General features: G+C 38.3%; 3 protein-coding genes across 8 annotated transcripts; 1 reads left to right on the top strand and 2 right to left on the bottom strand.

Annotated features, from left to right (window-relative positions):
* Nucleotides 1–978: 978 nt before the first annotated feature.
* On the bottom strand, nucleotides 979–7,611 carry LOC125212882 (squamosa promoter-binding-like protein 14). Of its 4 annotated transcripts, none has more exons than XR_007174787.1 (12): nucleotides 7,255–7,610; nucleotides 6,141–6,727; nucleotides 5,795–5,976; nucleotides 4,852–5,543; nucleotides 4,681–4,755; nucleotides 4,487–4,594; nucleotides 4,293–4,404; nucleotides 3,982–4,117; nucleotides 3,764–3,908; nucleotides 3,129–3,689; nucleotides 1,542–3,048; nucleotides 979–1,421 (listed from the first exon to the last, which is right to left on the bottom strand). XR_007174787.1 is itself a non-coding variant. In XM_048113168.1 (12 exons), exons 2-12 carry the CDS (start codon nucleotides 6,680–6,682, stop codon nucleotides 2,638–2,640), a joined length of 2,871 nt encoding a protein of 956 aa, XP_047969125.1. In that variant the 5' UTR covers nucleotides 6,683–6,727; nucleotides 7,255–7,611; the 3' UTR covers nucleotides 979–2,637. The 4 variants fall into 4 exon arrangements, 1 of the variants encoding a protein (XP_047969125.1); XR_007174786.1 differs by having other exon boundaries at nucleotides 979–1,973; nucleotides 2,303–3,048; XR_007174788.1 differs by having other exon boundaries at nucleotides 979–1,973; nucleotides 2,424–3,048.
* LOC125212883 lies at nucleotides 1,067–2,033 on the top strand. Its single transcript, XM_048113169.1, has 2 exons — nucleotides 1,067–1,412; nucleotides 1,564–2,033. Exons 1-2 carry the CDS (start codon nucleotides 1,067–1,069, stop codon nucleotides 2,031–2,033), a joined length of 816 nt encoding a protein of 271 aa, XP_047969126.1.
* Nucleotides 7,612–8,929: 1,318 nt separating the features above from the next.
* Nucleotides 8,930–16,901, bottom strand: LOC125214000 (plectin-like). 3 transcript variants are annotated; one of them, XM_048114830.1, is made up of 8 exons: nucleotides 16,603–16,901; nucleotides 11,682–14,504; nucleotides 11,440–11,601; nucleotides 11,162–11,341; nucleotides 10,786–10,980; nucleotides 10,336–10,434; nucleotides 9,656–10,252; nucleotides 8,930–9,570 (listed from the first exon to the last, which is right to left on the bottom strand). In XM_048114830.1, exons 2-8 carry the CDS (start codon nucleotides 14,496–14,498, stop codon nucleotides 9,202–9,204), a joined length of 4,419 nt encoding a protein of 1,472 aa, XP_047970787.1. In that variant the 5' UTR covers nucleotides 14,499–14,504; nucleotides 16,603–16,901; the 3' UTR covers nucleotides 8,930–9,201. The 3 variants fall into 3 exon arrangements, with proteins under 3 accessions (XP_047970787.1, XP_047970789.1, XP_047970788.1); XM_048114832.1 differs by having other exon boundaries at nucleotides 11,440–11,598; XM_048114831.1 differs by lacking the exon at nucleotides 16,603–16,901 and adding an exon at nucleotides 14,648–14,718.
* Between the last annotated feature and the right edge of the window lie 1,558 nt (nucleotides 16,902–18,459).

The raw sequence follows: 18,459 nt of genomic DNA, 5'->3' as shown, positions 1-18,459 counted from the left end.
CTGCAAAATTTTTCTTGATTGGCTTCCACTTCAAATCGAATAAGAACCCTCCTCAAAGATTTGGATTCTCTTCCATCCTTAGTTAATTCCAAAGAAATGAAAATAAACAATTTTTATTGGTTAATTACAATTAACTTCCTTGAGCATAAAGATAAATATTGACTTTGGAGAACATGTGTCTCCTTTTTATTTCTTGCATGTATAATCCTACTTCTCTTGTATGATTAAAGATTATTTTCATCTAATGTAACAGAATCAAACATAGGCATCTTATGACTCCATTGCTTTTGACAAAATTTCCCAACCAAGCCATATTTAAGGAAAGTCATGTCCAATCCTAAATCATGACAAATCGTTGGCATTGCTTGAAAAAATAATAAAAGGATCAATAATGGTTCTCATCTATTTTCACTATGACTTATACCTCCAATCTATTTAATAAAGGATAAACATTTTACCAATTAAGTTACGTTTCATCGTAAAAAACCATAAATTTTGATCAAATTTTAGTCAATCCCACAACTTTCAAAAATATACTCTACATATCACAACTTTTGATGTATAGTACTATGTCTTCAACATTTTTTAATGTCTTTTAAATCGCATGTCCCAGTTTTTTTTTACGCATCTGGGATAAATTATCAAAGTTATAATAGAATTGGCTATTTTCTAAAATTGCTAAATTTACCAGGAGTTGGTCAAACTAGATGTTTTTCCGAAAATTTATCCCAAATTTTTAAAAATATTACAAGATCAATATAAATATAAATGATGAGAAGTGACAAAGAATTATTCTAAACTTTGACTTAATTTAGATATCTAGTAAATATTTCAAATTTGATTTATGCACAATCTAGGTCTTATCTTGAGAGATACTACTATTAAACATTGATTGAATTTGTAGGCATCAAGTTTATTGTAAATTGTTAATAGTTTTATAAAGCATATTTGAAACATTTGGATTTTCAAATAATCCTGTTTGATAAAGCAAGCACTTTGATTAATTTAGGCAGCATAAATAATATTCCTCCACTCCCATATCCAAACACACACACACACACACACAATGAGAAGGCACACTTCCCTCAAGTCTCAAACTTCTCTCCGCCCCATGAAACGCTCCTCCTCCTCCTCCCCGGCCGCGGCGGCGGTCGAGTTCCCGACGTCGCCGCAGTCGGCCTCGGGAGACGGGATGCTGCATTACGCCCACTCCGAGCACCCGTTGCTCCAAGTCACTCTCCCGGAGCTCTTCACGTGCGGCGGCTGCAAGGAGTACGGCGCAGGCCGGAGGTTTGCGTGCGCGCAGTGCGACTTCCAGCTGCACGACTTCTGCGCCGCCTCCCCTCCCGTCTTGAACAGCCACCCGTTCCACGGCCAGCACCAGCTCGTTTTCCACGCCAAATCAAAAACGGGTACGTAAACTGAAATTACGTGTGTTGGCCAAGCGGTAGAGTGATTGATGCTCGGACCAAAGGTCACAAGTTCGAGTCCCTTTAAAATTTCATGTTTATTTGTCCATTAAAAAAACGCGCGAGCATAACCTTTTAGTGTGACGCGATGCAGCAAAAGGCGGGATTTCGTGGCCGAGGTGCGACGTCTGCGGAAAGTCGAGCAAAGGGTTTGCCTTCCGATGCAGAGCCTGCAGCTTCCAGATGCACCCGTGCTGTGCCATGCTGACGACGGAGGTTCGGTTCCCGGCTCACCCGCACCCCCTGAGGCTGCTGCCGGCCGGCAACGCGGCGTGCGGGGAGTGCAACAAGAAGAGATCGGGAAGGGTGTATCGGTGCACCGTGTGCGAATACCATCTCCACGCGGTGTGCGCCAAGGTTTTCATCAACGGCCTCCAGGCCAACGGCATACCTACGCCTGACAAGCCTAGCCCCCTGGGAACTGCAGCCCGTCTCGCGGGCCAGGTGGTCATAGAGTTCATCGGAGGCCTCATCGAGGGGCTCGGAGAAGGGATGGGAGAAGCCCTGGTTCAGAACATGGTAAGAGGAAGGTGTGTTAGCAGAAGAAGGATACAGCAACCATGACTCACTTTATTATTCCTCAATTCTTTGCCTAATGCAACAAATGTATGTATAATTATGCAATCTCTTCATTGCTGTAATAATGAAAACAGTTTGTATATATCCTCTTCAAAAACACACACACACACAAAGCAGATGGATTCATACAAGATTCAGACTATGAATACAAAGATTCAACTCAGTTAGAAAAATATGTATACAACCACCTAACTATTATTGTATGTATATATATCTCTTCAACTAGTACTTATTATATAACACCTAGTTCTTACAGTGAGACAATCCGAGTGAGAGTATCGTTGGCCTCGTCGTTAGCACAATTAGTTCAGATGAACATCCACGAAAACTAGCTCAGTTAAAGAGCTTCAGCAAAAGCATAGAGCATTCTTTCACCTTATCTTGCTCGGCTCGTTGAAGTAAGTTATGAATATGAGGCGACAAAGAGATCCATATTACTCCAAGGCTTTACTCTGGGAACCTAACTATTGCGCCGCGGCTGTTCACTCTTGGATCTCAGAAAATTCATTTAAACAGGATGGGGGAAGTCACGCTTTCGTCCTGGTCATCATCCCGTGAGTGATTCATCAACCGGTGTTGATGTTGATACTTAAACTGTGCCGTATTGCAGGTTCTCCCATGAAAACGGGGAAACGCGGCCAACAAAGGGGTGTCCTCGCAAGAACAAACACACACAAACACAAACAGCAGCAACGGCTACCATTGAGTGTATGTATGGACGCTGCAGCAATCCACTGGAACGAGGAAACCTCGTTCTGTATGCATACGTACACTTGGAACAAGATTGTTGACCTCGACTGAGTTGGGATTTTGTCGGATTCATCTCAACGTGGAAGGGCTTCAGGTTATCCTCGATTGTTACAGAGACTTGACCGTTGCTCTTATCTGCAAGCTTCTGAGTAACAAGTGCGTTGTACGCATGATTATTCCTCATCGTAGCATATGCATAAGGAGAAAGCCCATTTGCATCAAGAACAGAATTCCAACTATGCAGCCCAACCTACACAGTTTGGCAGTAACACATTTGGTAAGATTTGTCGGTTTAAATATCCGGGACATAAGGGAAAAATAAAAAAGTACCTCGTGTGGATCGCTTGTCAGTAGATCAACAATGTCATCGGATGACGATAATGAAGCAGCTAAATGTAAAGGTGTGAGACCACCGGGTCCAGCCATGTTCGGATAAAAAATGAACCTCTTAGATGTTCCACTGGAATCTACGACGGTGTAATGAATAAGAAAATCAACCATGCTCGCACACCTCCTTTTGACAGCCCGGTTCAGGAGGTGAATTTCTGATAACAACTCCAGAGACTCCTCTTCTAGTCCATTTCTACCAGAGTTAAGCTCTAGCAGAATGTCGAGAAGGGATTTGACCAATGCACAAAAGTCACGCTCGACAGAGAATACAAGAAGAAACTTGAACCGATAGAGCCTATAATCCGGGTGCTGAAACAAGCACGAGTTATATTTTCTTCCGAACAACCACCCGAGTTCATCCAGAAAATGCAGCGATTCTTCCCTGCCATTGCATACATCAGAAGTTCCATTTATCTCAGGCTCGAGGAGTCTCAATTCTTGGCAAACAGTGCTATCTGCTATGATGATCGGAAAACTTGCTCCTCGGAGACTATTTTCAACCTGTGAAAAGGGGAGACATAAATGATGCAAAGCTCATCTAAAATCTCGATGTTGACAGCTAGATAAATTTCTACCTCAATGAAACAGCGGCCTAGTATGCTAGATGTTGCACCATTGACCTTAAAATCGTCCAAGATAATTTCACCGTATGGAGTCTTTTGGCACGATGATGAATGAACTTCCCTTACATTATATCCAACTGCATGCGTGCAGTGTATCCTGTGTGATTACAAACGTTTCCAGTCAAAATTATTAAGAAAGATTCGATCTTGTTTAAATATCAAGCGGTTACCTAGTGCCCGGAGCCTTCAAACTTCTTCCCCTCAATAGAAGAGTGGTTGGTTGTCCACCAACAACTGCCACGGGAGAAACTGAGATGAGTTCCGGTGTACTCCAGGCCTTCAATGATTTGCACAGACGAATCTTCCCTGTAGATCAATAACACAGAAGGAAATTAAAAGGAAAATTTCGAAAAGTGTGTAAGCAAAAGCAACTAGGCATAGAATTCAATAGGGGTCAATCTCTAACTACTTAAAAGACAATAATATGGAAAATGAGATATCGGTTAACAAACCGGATTATAAACGAATCAGCAAAAGCTACCTTCTTTATGTGAAACCATTTGTCTGTCTGTATGAATCAAAAACCTCCCATTCCCCCAAAATTCAATATCTTTGACTAAGGACTTCACATAGTTAAGAAGGTCTTCTTCAAGCTGCAAACACGTTAAAGGCAAAAAAGAAGGTTAATCGAAGTCAATAGTAGCAAAAGTATAAACGATCATTGAAATAACTCACTTGATCCCAGGCAAATGATGGCATCGACAAATACAGGGATAGAACAACACAGCCAGGCCTGATGTAACTTTCCATTTCTGATGGACTGTTAGAGAGCCAATTGTGTATCTGGAAATGAAACAAGATGAAGTTTTTAGATGTTATACGGAGAAGTAAAATTGCGGAGAAAGAAAATCCAAAATATTTGCACTGACCTGAGACCGTAATGATCCAGGCATATGGCTTGGATCTTTGTCAAATAATTTGAAAATTATTCTACCGGTACGATCCTAGGAGAAAAACAAGCCAAGTTCAACCCAAATTATCGAACGAAATAAGGATACAAAATAAAAAAGTACAAGAACATATAATAAACGTTGAGGTACCGCAGCATCAGAATTCTGGCTGGATGGTGAATGATCAGACACAGAAGAAGATGTATATCCAGCTCTGTATGGAGACGTATGAACTGGAACATCTTGAGTACCACTGATCGACGCTCCAAAAAGCTGAAGAGATGTACTGCATCCGTTGATCGTGGTTGCTTCCACGCATGCAATTTCACCTTCACTATTTGACAGATGGCCATTCTTATCCGTGTCTCTTGAAGTCTGCATTGGGAACAGATCATGTACAACAGGTGGTGTGGATAGAGGCGATCTCTCCTCTGAAGGCGATTTTGTTGGCCTATAATCTTCAGGTGAGGGACTAAACAATCTAAGAGGAAGGCTTGGCGAGGTTCCCTGAACGTCCATTGTTGATCCACTGTGCTTTTCGAGACATGGTGACTTGCTTTTTTCAGAGTCACTTCCTTCAGTGCTCGGTTGAGATTGAGTTTCAGAAGAAGGTACACCTGCAGTTGCTGAAAGAGCAGCAAGCAAGTTCATGGTTGATGCAGAAGAAGCATTCCCATTTATCTGGTTCTGATTTTCCGTTGACATATGATTTGAGTTACCTCCATTCAACTTAGCTTCCAAGTTCGCTGCCAATTGCAACGAATTTATTTTAGTCAGCATCTGCTTGAGATGATCTTTGTTGGTCATTAATGGGAATTTATCGTTTCTGTCCACAATGTTCCCTATGATCACCGAAAACAACAAAGCAGAATTTAGAGTGTATACATGTGAATAAAAGGGCAATAACTCTTATGCTAAATATTGCAAATAATTTTTTTAACATGCATAGTTTGTACCCTTTTAGAATTCCCGAGTGGCAAATTGCTTTACTCGCCCTATTAATATTCGGATAATGCACCAAAGGCCGCCACATGAGCTATTCACCGTGTTTTAACGAGTAAATGATTAAGCCACTAATCTGCCAACATTATACCTTGTGCATTAGTTAGCACCGCCAGTAAATTGAGAATATCATTATCACCGGCATTGATACTAGGCGCTAACAACTGTTGAGAAGTATCTTCTGGTTGAGTTTTCCTCCTCCTCCTGTTATGTCCAGCGAGCCTACGCCTACAACTTCTCTTTCCCTCGTCAAATTCTGAGAGAGGGTGAAACCTGGAAACATGGAACCATGTCATGGTAAAACATTGAGTCTAAAAATGCACAACTCATCTTGATGTATTACAAATTTTATATGTGGTTAACATTTTCAACACTTGACTATAACCGAACATAATGCAATGCATATCGTTATTCATTGTAGTTTCGCGTATACTAACCTGCTACATTGCTGGCAGAACCTTTGCATCTGTTTCCCCACTAAGGCCTTACCAGCTTTGCTGTGAACCTCACACACCTTATGCCGGCGGTGATAGTCCTTAGCAGTAGACAGATCTTCTCTGCAATCATCCACTTGACACATGGGATAGTTAGCACCACCGGGCGATCCTGATCTTACTCTTTTGTTGGGCCTCGATACAGGTTGTGGCTCCACCAAATTGATACCACTACTACGAGTTCCATTCCCACCAGCAACTGTAGAATACGGAGCACTACTCATCACTTGTTTTCCGACTGGCTGAATCTCTCCACTACTCCCCACTTGGCCGCCATTACGTTGCAATGGTTTGGCGACAAACCTCGCACTGTCCCAGCTCCAGGAATTCTGGTTCCAACTCTCCACGGTGTTCTGTGGTAGAAAGCTCGATGAGTCAAAGGGCAGGGCGCGTTTCTTAGCCATCGGATATGGATCACGAAATCTCGCAGTCAGATTCTGGTGGAAAACTGCCGGTGAAGCTACACGGGCACCTACCTCTTCCATCTATCAAAGATCAACTTTGCACAACCCCAGAAACTACAGAAACACCTGCAATGAGTGTGGGGAAACACAAATACAAGTGTTCTTTAAAAATAATTTGGTGAGTTTCTTCAAAACTGGCATGATTTTGTTCCATGAATTACAAACTACAATTGAACAATACAGCAACCATAAACTTAAAAGAAACAGATAAAAGTTCAATCTTTAAGAAACTAAACCATCATTTTATGCCTAAACCTCAATCAGATTTCTTGCTAAAGTCAAACCCCTTCAAAGTAACAAAACAACACTCTTCGAACTTCCAAGTCTCATCACAAACTACAGTTGAGTAATACAACCACCATAAACTTAAAAGAAACAGGGAAAATTTCAATCTTTAAGGAACTAAACCATCATTTTCTTCCTAAACCTCAATCAAATTTCTTCCTAAAGTCAAATCCCTTCAAAGTAACAAAACAACAGTCTCCCAACTTCCAATTCTCACTAAAACACAAACCATTAGGTCAAAGACTATGAATTACCCAACCAAAGTTCTTTCAAATTAGTAAACCCCCAAAAAATAAGAAAAATAATACCTTTATGGGGCAGCTGAACTCATCTGCAAAAGGGTGATAAAAATTTGATTCCTTTTCCCCCTTTCACATTCACAGCCTTCAAACTGATTTCTTCTTCCCCTTCTTCTCAAGAACAAAATTCCAAATTTCAGTTGAGCTTCACATGATCCAGTTGAGTAATTTGGGAACTACACAGAGGAGAGATCTGCTGCACAAGGATAGTAAAACAGGGAGAAGATACAAAGGATGTGAAATGAAAAACGAAATGAAAGGACACAAAAACTGTCTGTATGTTTCATGTACAACTATCTTTTACTTTTATGTCTCTTTCCCATTCCTTTTTCCTTCCAACTAACTTTTTTCTCTCTCTCATTCACATATTATTTTTATCTTTTTCTGGATCGCTCCAATTCTTGTTGATATTGCTTTGAGAAATCACATTAATTTCTTGAATCTTTTAAGTCTTTGAGTTGTATTTTGAATTAGTTGTATAGATTTACTTTTGAAGAATATTTATTGGTTGCTAAGTTAAGTAGACCCAATTAAGGTATGAAACTATCAAACTCGAATTAAATATTTTGTAGGTTTTGAATGATGCGTGATTTGAGTCCGTAATCTGGCAATGTTTCTACTTATATTATCATTTTCATGTTTTTAGCATCCGCTTTACTGAGGGGCATTTGGTTCCATAAAATTAAAGATGTAAAGTTAGATTTTAAATTATAATTATAATTTCATTATTTAGTACTTGAAGTATTTAAATTTAAATTTAGTTTTATAGTCAAAATAAAGATTTAATTTTGCGTTTAGTTATTTATAAATTAAAATATGAATTGGACTTCAATTAGAGTATAACTTATCTAATTTCATAAAAAATCAATTTCATTATATCTAACACATTATTAATGAATTCCAAATTAATTTTGAACGAATATTTTCATGAGAAAAAAAAAGCTTATTTTAGTTGTAATTGGAAATAATTTGTGTAGATTAAATTTTTTGTGACTTCTTTTGGACTTTTTTCAATGTAATAACTCCCTCAATTATTTATGCATATGTGTGCGCGCGTTTGGTGCAGGAGCAATGAACCTAATTTCCTTTTAATAATGTAAAAACATTGAATTGATAGCTTTTTTTTTTTTTTTTTTTTTTAATCTTGAGAATAATAAGTACTCCTTAAAAAATTCAATTAATTCTTGGTTAGCATGGACTATATCTACTCTAAAACTAATTTACACATGTTTGTAAATACATGACTATAAATTTCGGTATACATTTCAGAAGATTAGGATTTAACGACAAAATTATGAATTTTAAAAGTAAACCCGAAATTAAAGAATACCTTCAAAAACCTACTCATAAAGTTTTGAGCTTATATTAAACTAGTTGAACTCAATCCTAAAATTATATATCCATCCACAATTAGGAATCCTATTTTCGTCGGCATGATTTTCAAAAATATGAATTTGAAAATGTTTGTGAAATGTGAAATCTACTTATATATTAATTTTATAATTTTAAAAATATGAATTTGAAAATGTTTGTGAAATGTGAAATCTACTTATATATTAATTTTATAATAAAATATGAATGAAACGAATTAGTGAATGCGACAGACCTCCTGAAATGACAAAATGAGATTCCTATTATCGGAGGAAGGAGTAGAAAATAGAGTTGAAACTGTGCTTCAATGGAATTGAGAAAAGAAAGTGAACCAATCGTATCATAGTATACCCAGTGGCATTTTCCGAACAACACCACCATTAAAATGTTTATGTTCCATACAAATCAAGAAAACCTCTCACTATCAACCTGTCTTGTATATAAACTATAAAACTCAGAGATATTCCATAACTATAAGCTAAATAAAGATGGTTGATCCGAATAGGGGATGAAATTATGTGAATCCGGCTCTATATGTATCGAAAAACCCGTGATTATATCCGGCTCGGCTGAGGCGAAAGAAAGTTAGTAAACGGGGGCTCGGCGCTTGAGAGCGACGTTGGAGAACATACCCATGTTTCCCAGCCAGAAAAGAACTAAAATAATAATGCTTGTGATGCCCACCCACATCCACTGCTGTAGTTTCTTCTTGTTCCTGTTTCGAAGAGGTGGCGGGATGGATTTTCCCTTGCTGTGCTTCGCAGCCAGCCAAGGCTTTTGAGCCTTTTTGGTCGTTGCAGTAGTCGTCTCCTTCACATCTACGTCCTTGCTATTATTCTCAGCGGCGCTTTCAGAGCTTGCCGCTGTTTCACAGTTGTTGTTGGTGGTGATATCGTTAGCGTCTGTTCCTACAGCCTTCTTCCTTTCCTTCTTTCTCAGTCTCTTCTCTCTCTCCTGCGTAATTTGTATTCATGTATAGATTAAGTAATCAGAAATGTGGAAGGAAACCGAGGGGTGTAGACGATTTTTTTTTTTTTACCTTTTCTCTCTGTTCTGCCTCCTTCTGTGTCTTCAGTTCGGCTCTTTGCTGCATCTTCTCTGCTTGCCGCTTCTTCCTTTCGCGTGCCTCATTGGCCTTTGCAAGTGCCTCCAGGCGGCGTTGCTCTTTCAGCTTTGCTGCGTCTTCCTCTCTTCTCAGTTCTTCCGCTTTCCTTATCAACTCAATCTCCTCCCTAGATTTGACCGGCTCCTCATCGACAAGGTGGCTTACAGTATGAGTATCTGGCCCGTTTTCTTGTACAGTGACAGCAGGCGCGTTTACTACTTTCTGGTTCTTGGGTTCCGTCGCTTTCTTGATTGATTTAGTATCTACGGTCATTTTCTCAGTAGGTATTTTCTGATTTAGCTCCGTAGTTGGAACTTGTGGCGCTAGATCAACCTTGGCTGGCGTTGACACCACCACCCTCTTGTTACCTCTCTCATTAGCATAACTGGGTACGACAGGTGGTACCTCGTCAGGTCCAAGTGAACGACAGTCCAAAGTCCCGAATCTCCGGACATTACTCCTTGCATTGAACTTGGCGTAGTCGCTACGGAACTCAGGGTTCGTATTCCACAGCTCCATAAAACTTTCAACCTATAAAATCAAGATGCGTGCAGAGAGTTAGGAGGCTTATTTGAAACATCGACTGCTGCTCGGGGTGCAATTCCAAAACTTGCCTGATTCATGCACAAGAGGTAAAGTGCTTCTGTATCCCTGCTATATGCATAATTGCTGGCAACAGCAGCAGCATCCTTGTACTTGAAGAAGTATTTGCTCTGCATTTTCAATTATTTAATTACACTGAGCCACTTTACCATTATTTTCAACCAAAAATAAGAAAAGTAGATGAAGAATTTTAAAAAGTATTCAATCCACACAAACTTGAATCTATGCAAGTAGTTTGATCATAGCATTAAGATAACTCCAAAACTAGGTTGATTATCATAGAATTCATTATATTTCACTGTTTGAGTTTATTCTCATAATACTACAAAGCGGAAAAAGTAGAATTTTCAAAAGCGTATGGTGCATGGATGCATACGCCTTTCTAACAATTCAGAATCAATCACAATGTACAGGCAATTCTCTCAAGATAAAATACTTAAACAAGTGGGGATGCCCATTACCTTTTTTGTGAGTTCTTTTCTCAAATCCTGCCACTGAGCATAGGCTTCTTGTCGGACATCATTGGCAGCCCTAAACTGAGCTTGGAGTTCCTTAACCTTCCTGTTTTCATCATCATATTTTTTGCCAGCTTCCACAGCAGTTGCTTCAGCCTTTACAACTCTACTCTTTAGAACATCAAGCTCTTTCCTTAGAATCTGCACATTCCCCAGTCCACTTTAGAAAACACAAAAGACCTTTCTGTCCTACTGAACTTCTAGCACAATATAACTGTGCATACATCTTTCGAAAAGGTTCAAGTCTTGTAACAAGGAGCAGAGTATAACTAAGGTAGTACGATTTATTAAACTTATTGCATAAATAATGAGGTCATCAAACCTTTAAGCGCTCTTCAGTCTCCTCTCTCTGCTCAAGAGCCTTCTTGATTTCATCTTGGCTACCCATGTTAGAAGACAATTGTTCACGAAGTTGTTTCAGTTGCTTGATTTCACGAATAAATTGTTTTTCTTCCTTCAAGGGAAGAGTCTCATGTTGTATCATATGTTCCATATTATGTATCTGGTGAAAGGTACACGATTCAGCCACTTACATAAGCAAACAAGAAAATAGTACGATTACAATACAACATGTAAAGTTGTGGGCAGGGGCATGCATACCTGTTTATCAATATCCTCAATAGATAATGCATTCTTTGCCTTGTTGATCACAGACTGAAGAGAATCTATTTCTGTGCGCTTTGACCTGACCAACTTTCGAGCATTCCTGCCTTCACTCTTGGCATACTCATAATCGATACCATGAATCTGAGTGTTGGCCTGCTAAATTGGAAAACTCAATAATATAAGTGCATAATTCTTGAAATCAACTAATAGAGGAAGTTGAGAAATATATGTCTTACTCTTTTCTCTTGGATTTGAAGTTGAACAGCATCCCTGAGTCTTGTCGTCTCATCAACTTGTATCTTTGCAAGTCTGATTTGTTCTCTAAGACTTTCATCATCAAATCTTGGAGTCCTAATCAGAAAGTTGAATGGCTTTGTTTTAGCCTTGATACTTTTGTCTTCTACATCAGTAGTACTTGTAGTGGACACCCCTGCTGAAGACACTGAGGTCTCTTCGTTCTGAGAATTCTCAGTGTTCTCTTTCTCTTGCACCAGCAGGTTCTCTGGAGCACCTGCCAGTTGATCTGCCACATCTTCAACACCATCTACCTCCAACTCAAGGTCCACTACACGAGCATTGCTGCTATCAGAATCATCTGTTCTACAAGAGACAGTCACATCATCAATCTTTTCGCCACTGTTAATGGCAGAAAAGTCAGGAACATGAGCATCAGGTTCCAATTTCACATCAAGTGTTTCTGGTGAGCTATCTCCAACTTCTGATTTCCCACTTGAGACTGTAGATTCAGAATGGGCCTCACCGCCTTCAAATGCTATTTCCTTTTCTGGACCCACCATGTCAAGCACACCGTCAGATCCTGAGCTTGCCTCCTCTACAGTACACCTTATCCCACTGTCATGAGCAGGAACTACTTGCTCAACGATTTGTGATTCTAGACCAACAACTGAAGGAGAAGAGAATTTTCCAATTTCTGCAACATCAGAAACTTCAAGTTCACTTTGAGGTGCATGAACATCTGCTGTTGGATAGCATTCAGTTTGGACAGAAACCTCAGTTGAGGTTTCAGCTGGCAAAGTATCATCAGATACTCCAGAAACATCAGGTTGTTCCTGAGATCCTTTGGTATTTTGAGCACCACTGTCAACTTCAGATACATATACAGACAAGTCGTCTTCCTTTCCATCTAAAACCAAGTCACTAGCAGTTTCATCATGAGAATCAGAGCTACTCACCACAGGTTGCTCCTGAGATTCTTCATGAAATTGAATACCATCTTCAACTTCAGATACAGATACAGGCAAATCATCTTTCTTTACTTCTAAAACCAAGTCACTAGTAGTTTCATCATGAGAATCAGAACTACTCACCACAGGTAGCTCCTGAGATTCTTCATGACATTGAATACCATCTTCAACTTCAGATACAGATGAGACTTCGTTTTTTTCTTCCAAAACCAAGTCACGAGTAGTTAGCACTTGAGAACCAGAACTACTCAACACAGGCTGTGCTTGAGATTCTTCATGATATTGAATACCATCTTCAACTTCAGACACAGATGAGTATTCATTTTTTTTTTCTAAAACCATGTCCCGACTATTTGGCACTTGAGAAGCAGTGCTGCTCACCACAGGTTCTTCCTCTGATTTCTCATCACATTTAGCCACATTTTCAACTTCGGACACAGATGATTCTTCACTTTTTTCATCTAAAACCAAGTCACAAGTGGTTAGCATTTGAGAATCAGCATTGCATACAGCCGGGAGTTCCTGTGATTCTTCATGACATTGTGCGCCATTATCAACTTCAGGTACAGGCAAGTCCTCGTTGTTTTCTTCTAGAACCAAGTCATGAGTAGTTTGCACATGAGAATCAGTACTACTCACAACAGGTTTTAGATCATCTGTTTCTCCCACCATATCTTGAGCAATGTTGCTAAACCCAGAGTCATCACCCTGTTGATTTTCAAGTATATCCGAGCTCAAGTCTGTCTTCGCCTCCTCCTCAAGGATCTTGTCCATATTATGAACTGAAAACGGTTCTGAATCCAAACCCAGGGAAGTTGATGTAGGAACTTCATGTTCTGCAGCTTCTGAGGTCGGTTTTGCATCATTCTCAGCCTCCATAGTAACATTTTGCAAATCATGCTTATCTTCATCCACAACCATGTCTTGAGAGCTTTGTTGTACCAATGCCTCAGTTACACTTGTGTTACTTTGATTTTCACCATCATCGGGACTATGGGAACCATTGATGTTCGAAAAATTGGTACGTGATTCTCCATTATCTTCTACTTCTGCTACCAACTCTAAAGCCCCAACTTGAGTTTCCTGATTCTCAACAAGACAAGGAGAGTACTCTGCTATTTTTACACCATCAACATTCTCTTGTTTGCCTTCTTCCACAGCCTCAACTCCTCCATTTTGATCAAAAGCCTTCTCTACCTCAGCTTCCGGCATGCTTTCAGATTTTCCGTTTGAAATTGAATCCTCAACTTGCTTAACAGTAGCTTCTGCCACACTTCCAGGTTCCCCAGTATGCACCTCCTCAGGATCAGCAACAGAAACGTGGAACCCCTCAGCTTTTGCCAAGCTTTCACTTATTCCATCTGAATCCACAAGTTCAACTTCAGCTTCCAACAAACTTTCACTCTTATTAGCATTCACCTCCACAGAGTCAGTAACAGAAACTTGGACCCCCTGTCCATTCTCATGGGAACTCTCATGATTGCAGGTAATATAATTTACTAGGTGAGAGTGGCCGTTGCTCGGCTCAACTTCCCCATTCTCCCCCTCAATCAGGTGTGGAGCTTCCTCACAAAATTCACCAACTTTTTTATATTGGGAATCCTCAGGTGGAGGCGGAACAATAGAACCCCCAACAGCCACACCCTTGTCATCGAGAGTATCATCAGGGAGGCCATCAGACCCAGTAACGAAAATATATGAGTGATCCAGATCATTGGCTTGGTCATGGTGGTTGTTACCGTTGCTGTCGGGCTTGAGTAGATCCTGGTTAGAGCTCATGTCCAACCCACATATCTCCTCAATTGCAACCATTTTAGACGCCACATTTGAAACCTCCGTTTCGGCCATTATTTTCTGAATTTTCCAATTCCAGATCAAAATCAACAGTAAAAGGACAATGCATAAACAAACAGCTATAAAACATTAAAATGCAAAAGCATTCAAGAATCAAGATCCAACTAATATTCGAATTGAGTCCAGGAAATAAGAAATCTAACCAGAAAAGGGTAAAAACTGAGATTGCACAACTTATTTGTTCAATTTCTCTCTCTTCATGAAGCGGGCGCTCCTGCATTATGGGTTTTGCCTTTTACTCTCTTTTATGATTTTATCTTTTCTACCATTACCCAGTAATTGATGACAAGACGATAATCATAAAAGATAAGGAAATAATATCCTCAAAGCTATTAAAAAATATTCTAATTTGCTAATTACAAGGAAAAAGATATTTTATATTTAAATAAAATGTTGAGATAATTACTAACTTACCATACCCAAACCCAATCTTTTCGGTAATTATAAAATTTGTAACAAAAATAAAAACTTTTTTAATCGGACGCCCAATTAAACTTAACACTTAACAGTAAGCTTGAAGCAATGTATATATGGAGTGCTTATCGATAATTCGTAATTGTAACCGACACGTCACAATTATAGTAGTAATATTTTGAACAGTTCACGATAATCGTTTTCCTTTAAATATCACTCTGCACTATCTTCCTTCCTTCGTCCTATTTATAGACATATCTCACAAAGACTGACTGACTGAGCAAAACAGAGGCCAGAGGTATGATCTTCAAAGTTACAAAATTTAGCATAACACCAAAAAATTTCCTTCAATAGATTTAATTTATACTCTAAAATTCTCTTTCGAATTTCTTCTATTGGTTTGTAAATTACAAATTCCCGAAGAATTTCAATTATCTCACATGGTTGAGATAAGCATGAGTAATGGTGACGTCCCGTAAACAAAGTGGACCTTACTACTAATTTCATCTTCCACTTTTTCTATTTCGTGGCAAAATTTTGTTTTATCGTGGTCCATATGATTATAACTAGAAAAAGACTAATCTTTTTTGTTGCGTTTCTAGTTTTCACACGCAAATGCGATTACCACTTAAATATAGCTAAACAAACATAAATAGTTAAGAAATTATTGATTCCATAATCGCATGAGACATCTCTTCAATATGTCTCATTAAACAAAATTTCAATCTTTCAGTTTCAGAGCTACTATTTCCAAAGAAGTACAGGTTTGAACTTTTACTAACTTTTAACTTTTTTTTAATAGATTAGATCGGAATTGGGTAAATTAGCATTTAATGAGGGATATTCAGCGTGAAGCCACCCCTCTAATTCAACACCTAACCAATACCTCGCAATAAATCACATTCTAATCGCCAACAGAAAAAGCAAAACGAAATGGAAATGCAAAGAGAGCAGCCAGAATGTGGGCCCCCAGCATTTCACGAGTTTTTCCACCGCCAATTCTATCTATCTGTTTATTTTCACAATAAAATACTCATGACTTTCAGATTTGGTCAAAGAACGAAAAAAAAAAACTAATTAAATTAGGATTAATTAATATACTCTAATTACCATCTTTTAAAGTTAATCAACTTTATTCTAAAATCTAAACTGCCAGAATTCATCTATATTACAATACATACATGTATTTCCCACTTTGACAAATTCAAGATATTATTTTTTTTTCAATTACGCGTGTTTGAATTACTCTTTTTAACGGAAAGGCTACAAATCAACGGCTCACCAAACTCTTAATTACTGTTTCCTACTTTTCTATCATCCTGGTGAAAAAACTCATTGCACAGACGTGAAATCGTAGATGATGCCAATTTCAGATTAACAGAACATGATTATGATTATAGATGCAGAAATGACATTAATGCCAATTTCAGATGAACAGAAATGCGGTATCTACTATATCTCCCTTCCCCCTTTCTGTTCACCTATAGATAAGCAAGCACAAATTCATATGAAGCAAAAAAAAAATGACTCCGATCATCAATGACGGCGAGATCATCCACACACGCACGCAAATCACAGCATTCAGCTCACAATTTAGACCTAATTCAAACCAACTCGAAACGAAATTCGAAGATCGCACGAATCAATGGATGCAAAACAGAAGAAATTGAACGAGCTGACTCACTGCGGAATGTGCGATCCCGGCGCGGAGAATCCAGATCCGATTTGACAACCCGATCGCGCAGATCACGATCCAATGCCGACTGAATTCCGAATTCGGATTTCAGTATAAATTACACACACAGCTCGATGTGTGATTGCGTCCTCCTCTCCTCAAACACATACGATGATTGCACGCGCGCACACACACGGAGAGCGGCGGCGGCCGGCGGAGAGAGCGATTTCGCAGTGGCGGTGTGTGAATGTGTGTGAAAATGGAGGAAATGTGAATTGATTGATGGGTTTGGCGGTGTGAAGAAGGTGTCCGAAACCAGATCTGTTACAGTTATAAATAGGGATTTGATTGAATATAAATAAATATACAAATTAATTAATTCACTTTTTTTCTTTTTTACTTTAACTTATTTTTCTAATTAATTTTTATTTCACTGCATTGATTAATTTCATTTGACTTTTCCATTATATAAGAGGAAAGCAATAATGTTTAATGATATGATTAAAATCGGATCTAACCGAAAAATCTAGAGCATGTAAGATCGACACTTTTATTAATGCGTTCGTGGGAAAGCGGTTTAATCCGATTCGGATATAGATTCGATGCGCCCAGAAAAAATGGAAGGCACGAGAGGGGATCAAGGGGGAGGTTGTCTACTGTCGTATTAGGCAAAATGTGTGTCGAGAGAAATCGACAAATTCTAGAGTCAAAGGTTAAGGGCGACAGGAAGTGGAGGATGTGCGCACGCGCATAGCTGTTTTATCTCGACTAAATGTTTGCAGACAAAAATTAAATAAATTCTAAAGTCAAACATTGAGATTAGAAGAACTATATGATGAATTTAATTTTAACAGTTTACGCATAACAGTTTTTGTCTTTTAAAAATATGTGGAGATAAAGAAAAACTTTTTAAGTCAAAATGTTGAGCTTAGAAGATTCTATGATGAATTTAATTTTGTTAATTATGTGTTTTCCTAAATCATATTTATGTTGAAAATTGTGCATAAAAGATTTATATGGAAAATTTGAATTTCAATGTAAATTTATTAAATTTATGTATCAATATGTTTTCATCCTTTCTTTTGCAAGTACAAAATTTATTTATTTGATGAGTATTTTTTGTAGATGTTTCTTTTCTAATGGTTCAAAAGCCATTTAATACATGTCGACATAAGGTTATTTTTCTTAGTAATGTTTAGTTTGACTGAAAATCTAGATTTACGTAAATATCGACGCTTTTGTTAACGCGCCATAGAAATGATTTGATCTTATTTAAATATAAATTCGACGTTATCCAGAGAAAATGGAAGGCATGAGAAAGGGTAAAGGTAGAGGTACCGACTATCATGACAGCAGGAACAGACACACATCTTAGTCTTTATCTTGTAATATGTGCGCCAAGAAAAATCAAACAAGTTTTATAGTCAAAACATTAAGGGTTGTAGGAGTAGCGGGCATGCGTACGCGCATAGCTGTTTTTGTCTTGACAATGTGTATGGTGAAGAATGAAAAAAACTCTAAAGTCAAATATTGAAATTAGAAGAATTTATGTGATGAATTTAATTTTCTAGCAATGCGCAAGTAAAATTTTTTGTCTTTTTTAAAATGTGAGGGGATACATATTAAATCAACTCTAAAGTCAAATGTTGAGCTTAGAAGATACTGTTATGAGTTTAATTTTATTAATTATGTATGTTCATAACTCATTAATATTTGTTAGAAGTATAGGGATGTAATCAATTGCTAACTAATTATCAATCCCAAATTGAGATCAATTTTCAACCATTAGATTAGAAGATCTTGTGGTTAATATAATGCCAAGTGTAATATATTTTAAATTTAAATAATTATTAATTAAATTAAAGG

Source organism: Salvia hispanica, chromosome 3, assembly GCF_023119035.1.
Source record: "Salvia hispanica cultivar TCC Black 2014 chromosome 3, UniMelb_Shisp_WGS_1.0, whole genome shotgun sequence".
NCBI lineage: Eukaryota > Viridiplantae > Streptophyta > Magnoliopsida > Lamiales > Lamiaceae > Salvia > Salvia hispanica.
This window is presented reverse-complemented; position numbering and strand designations above follow the sequence as displayed.